Genomic DNA, 5,337 nt, shown 5'->3' with positions numbered 1-5,337 from the left:
GACACCCATGCAGGAATCAGAAAGAGAACAAGAGGGAGGCCAAAGTGAAGAAAATGATAGTGAGACAGCCCTAGTCAGTGACAGTGTTCCAGTGAGGCCTGAAACATCAGCTGAGAGTGCAGTAGTACCGGCAGTGATTGTCAACGAGGAGTTGGATCGCAAAGAAACAGACAGTGGTTTGTGTCATCACAATAGTGTTGCTATAAGATTGTGTGTAACTGAAAAGTTAATAGAAAGATAACACCTGTAGGATATAATTAGATAAGATAATACAGTTACAGACAATTAATAACATGCAACTGGGTTTTTCTATTTTTCTAATATTTAGTTGTAGTTGTTTAGTAGTGCTGTTTTTATGTCAACTCAGCGTTGTGACAGGTTCTGAAGATGTTGGGTCTCACGTTTTGTCAGTGAAATGAACAGAATTTTCCTCCTGTTCTGTAGAGTGAGAGGATATCTGTATATGCAGGTAACATGCCAACTCACAATATGTCTCTCTGTAATAGATAACTTTATTGTTGTTGTTTGTTTAGAATGGAATTCTTTCCGACCAATCAGCAGCCTGCAGGGTTTCACGTCACCTTCTCGGCTCGCCTCAGCTCGCTTGGAACCTCGACTGAGCAGGTGCTAAAAAAAGTATATGTTAGCAGGTACCAGGTACTTTTTTTCGTAATGGAAAACCAAAAAAGGCGAGGCGAGGCAAGTAGGTACCATGTAATGGAAAAGCACCATTAGATTTTGAAGAAGTGTAATATCGTTACATGGTAAGTTTAGTCTTTTCCTGGTTTCAAAGGCTGCATTACAGTAAAGTGATGTCATTTTCTGAACTTACCAGACTGTTCTAGCTGTTCTATTATTTGCCTTTTACCACTTAGTCATTATATCCACAATATGATAGTTATTTATCCGAAATCTAAATGTGGAAGATATTTTGTGAATGCACCAATTGTCAACCTTACAATATCGTTGCAATATCGACATCAAGGTGTTAGGTCAAAAATGTGATATTTGATTTTCTCCATATTGCCCAGCCCTAATGTCAATGCATACACAGTTCAGATGAATTGACACAAGTTCAGTGTCTTTGAAAACATTAACACACTGTGCAGTAGTTGACTTTTTTTTCTTCCATTTACTAAAATCAAACTGTTCTGCACCTTCAGTGCTAACAGTACAGCATTCATGTTAGTCATTCTGTGGACCATAATGAGACAGGAAGCTTCAAAGAAACAGCTTTTTTTCCTTTCTTTTAAAAGGAAAGTAAACTTTCAGTTTTTCCTTGCTTGTTCTAACACAACAAATAAAAACATGGGTTGGACATCAGTCTAAGATTCTTGATAACACTTCCACAGTCTCTACATATAGTCTAAGTGCATCAGTAACAGAAACTCCTGGAGCTGGCAAAATTGCAACCTCTTCATCTGAGAGCTCACGGGCCAGCTGAACCTCGGGGACTGACACAGTGCCTCGATGAAGGCAGTGAGGTCCGTTCCAATCGATCCCATATTCTTCAGGAACCTGAATGGATGACAAGCATAATCAGTCTTGTACTTAAAACTAGTTTGACATGTCCTTACACAAGATTGTTATTTTTGGTCACCAAGGCAGTGAGAAATGAAATGTTACTTATTCAGTTTTTTAAAATAATACAGCTTTGCATAGTATGCACTGTAGAAACTACAGCTCACAGGTTGATCTTTAAAAGCTCGGGAGATTTTAAAGAGACAATAATCTATAGTAAATGTTTCATTTAAAGTATCACATTTAGCACAATTTTTTTCTCCCATAATTCCTTTGGGGAAACAATTTTAAGAAAGTGTTTAAAGTTCATTGTTAACCTCAGTAGGATCCTCCTCAGGGCCTTGCTCTCTGTAACTTCTCCAGAGTTGCTGTGGTGACTGATTCCTTTCAGTTCTAAGACCGTGGAAGTTCCAAGCATCTCGAAAAGAGTCGAGGCTTTGCTGAACCAGTGGAAGGAAAATCCGGTGCAGAGCGAAAAGATGGACTTCATTGTCTGGATTCAGTGTCTCCTGATCTTCCAATGAAGTAAAGATCTGATAGAAGAGGTCCAGGGCATGTTCATAAACATCTCTCCACATCCTCTCTATTCTGTGTTTAGGATAAAATTGAGAAATTGTTAATTTATGACATATGCTAAAGTACATTCAACTAGTATGTTAGTTGTGTGAGCCTAGTTGCCAAACATATTTCTTTACCGCTGATTGTGGACACTTCTGCCTGTGATGTGTGAATTCCTGTCGGTACCTCTGCTTCTGATCATGAATTCTGCTACATCTGCATTCTCCCCCCCTTTGTCAGACCGTACCCTTGATGGCAGCCCATACTGCTCAACAGCGGCGATAAAGCTCTGTAAGACCGTATGAGCTCTATTATTGCCGGCCACAGTCAGGTAGACCACTAAACGACTGAATCCATCCACCCCACCGTGGACAACAAATCTCCACCTGTTGCAAACACATGAAAAAATATAACTTTATTGTATAACAATTGTAATGAAACATATAGAAAGATGCATTGTTTATCTGCTAATATCACTGACCTGATAAGCTTATGGTGGCCATCTATATGCCACAAAGAGTTTGGGCCAGGAACAAAATACTGCCGTCGCCTTAATACACGCAGCCTCAGACGTCTCATGTAGACTCCCTCTGCATTGACTCTGCGTAAAGACTCTTGCAGTCTTGAGACTGAGGGGAGGAATTTAAAATGAATAACCACACACTCACTGGCTACTTATTTTGAGGATATAGTGGTGTCATAATAAAATAAATAATGTGTGTAAAACAGTCAACTATTACAGAACCACCACAGCTTCAAAAATGTACTTTACTGTCAGATATTGTACATATACATACATACATATATATATATATATATATATATATATATATATATATATATATATATATATATATATATATATATATATATATATATATATATATATATATATATATATATATATATACACACATATACACATATATATATATATATATATATATATATATATATATATATACATATATACATACACATATATAAAAATTATATATACATATACATGTATATATATATATACACATACATACATACATACATATATACATACATACATATATATATTTACATATATATACATACATATACATACATATACATACATACATACATACATACATACATACATATATATATATATATATACATACACACATATATATACATATATATACACATATACATATATATACACATATACATATATATACACACATATATAGATAGATAGATAGATAGATAGATACCACATGCTCGAACAGAGATGACCTGAGATTTTTTGCCTCCTATGATATTTTGCTTTTCTATGATTATATTATACCCTTTACAGCAGGGGCACATCCGGACAGCTGAGAATATTACTGTCAGATATTGTTCCACCTCTATTAAACAGGAGGCTAAAAATCACAGGACATGTCTATCCTGATGATACAAGTCAGCCGTCCTGAAATGTGTGTTTCTCTTCACATTTCTTCTACACATTCTACATCTCAGAGGCGATGTCTTTCCATAAGCGGGCTTCCTTCACCTTTCAAAGGGGCAGAGCTCCAAATTAAAAATACATTTAAATAATGCCCATATTATTATCTACTCACTTGGAACATGCACACCTCTTGCATTCAGGTGACCACGCATTAGCTTGTAGCCGGTGTTTGGATGACTTCTGTGAATTTCACTTACAATACGGTCTAACTCCTCATCATTCACAGCTGAATAGAGATCTGTCTTTCTGTACAAACAAGAAAAACACAACATCAAGTAATGTTACCTTAAACGTCATATTCTTTCCGAGTGTATGAGAGCAGCAATTCATAAACAGAAAACTCATGAATTTAGTGTAAATACCTTAAACTGTATTGTTGCATGCGCCTCCTGATGGTCCTCTTTGACACACCGAACATCGCTGCAATTTGAACTGCGGGAACTCCACAAAGAAGTTGATGCTCCAGAACTGCACTCGGTATGTCAAACGCCAAACGCCCCGGTCCCTGTGTGTGTTGGGCCTGAAGTGCCCTGGTACCAGAGAAGCGGTGGACAACTTCTTCTAGATTTGCAATCACTCTGTGGTCGATATCTTCGTCGGAAAGTGCGGAAATGACTCCAACAACTTCAATAAGTTCCTCTGCTTTACTAGCTACATGCTCTGGGTCAGCAGGTCCTGCTTCTACATCCTCTGCTAAGTTTAAAATGTCTCTAACCAACTCCCTGGAAAGTTCACGGAGATCCTCCATTGTCTCTATCCAGGTTGGCCTACTCTACTTCAGACCAAAGCAATGGATCAGACTAGATTCGCGTTAGCCCCGCCCACTGACTTTGATGGGTCAGTTTGACAGTTTTAAGTAATTCATGAATCACTGCAATGCAGGATCATGAAATGTAAATGTAAATAGTGAAATAATTATATATGTATTTTACATAAAATGAATCGGTATTTGAATTAATTAATGATACATTTAATTACACATTTATGTATTTAATTCTAATTTGAATTAATTAATGACACATTTAAGTAATTATTTAATGGTGTATTTATTTATTTAATTGTGGCACTTTTAGTCCTCCATAGTAAAGAGCGTCTGCTAAATGACGTAAATGTAAATGTTAACACAATTGCTATTGCGCCATCCAGTGGACACAATCGGAACATCAGTTTCTTTTATTGAAAAATTGCAGCTCATTTTTATACTTTACAAAATCATTTCGCGGTCCGGATTAAACCCGTTTGCGGGCCTGATCCGGCCCGCGGGCCGGACGTTTGACACCCCTGATCTTAATTGATATTGTTTTATGATGATACCATCTATCTTTTCATATTTGTGCAAATCTTTCTAAAACAGAAAATGGACACAATTCAATGGATATCAATCAACAAAGAGGTAAGAATATGTGTGCTATAAGAATATGTTGAAGGCTGCTGTATTGGGCGCAGATGACTGAACTGCCCACTTTTGTGTCTGCAGGTATACAGACAAGGAGGCATACAAAGGTATGTCAGTTGGTATTGGCATGTTATGCAGATCACATTAACCATCCTCCTTCCTTACCTCGTCAATGAATAGGCCTCAACAAGGTATATGTATGAAAACCATTATCAAAACAGTTTTTTTTCATTTACATTCACGACAAAAACCTAAGTATGAAAACTGTCACATGCATGTTTTGTTAATCATCTGTATAATTCGTATTTTTTGGATTTACAGACTTCCCTCCCTACACCTCTGATGAATATAACAGGAAACCTCTTCGATCACCATA

General features: G+C 36.8%; 1 protein-coding gene across 1 annotated transcript; it reads right to left on the bottom strand.

Moving 5' to 3' along the window:
- Window positions 1-1,128: 1,128 nt before the first annotated feature.
- LOC311124691 (uncharacterized protein) lies at window positions 1,129-4,081 on the bottom strand. The gene is made up of 6 exons (XM_084198795.1): window positions 3,928-4,081; window positions 3,678-3,811; window positions 2,561-2,708; window positions 2,217-2,465; window positions 1,839-2,109; window positions 1,129-1,518 (listed from the first exon to the last, which is right to left on the bottom strand). Exons 1-6 carry the CDS (start codon window positions 3,981-3,983, stop codon window positions 1,321-1,323), a joined length of 1,056 nt encoding a protein of 351 aa, XP_084054921.1. The 5' UTR covers window positions 3,984-4,081; the 3' UTR covers window positions 1,129-1,320.
- Between the last annotated feature and the right edge of the window lie 1,256 nt (window positions 4,082-5,337).

This window comes from Coregonus lavaretus (assembly GCF_964263955.1).
Source record: "Coregonus lavaretus genome assembly, contig: HAP1_SCAFFOLD_79, whole genome shotgun sequence".
NCBI classification, from domain to species: Eukaryota; Metazoa; Chordata; class Actinopteri; order Salmoniformes; family Salmonidae; genus Coregonus; species Coregonus lavaretus.
This window is presented reverse-complemented; position numbering and strand designations above follow the sequence as displayed.

Coding starts and splice junctions, on each gene's coding strand:
- LOC311124691 (XM_084198795.1), bottom strand. CDS start 3,983: ATGTTCGGTGTGTCAAAGAGGACCATCAGGAGGCGCATGCAACAATAC. Junction 2,110..2,216: donor AGAAGTGTCCACAATCAGCG/GTAAAGAAATAT, acceptor TCCTAAACACAG/AATAGAGAGGATGTGGAGAG. Junction 1,519..1,838: donor CTGAGGAGGATCCTACTGAG/GTTAACAATGAA, acceptor TCATCCATTCAG/GTTCCTGAAGAATATGGGAT.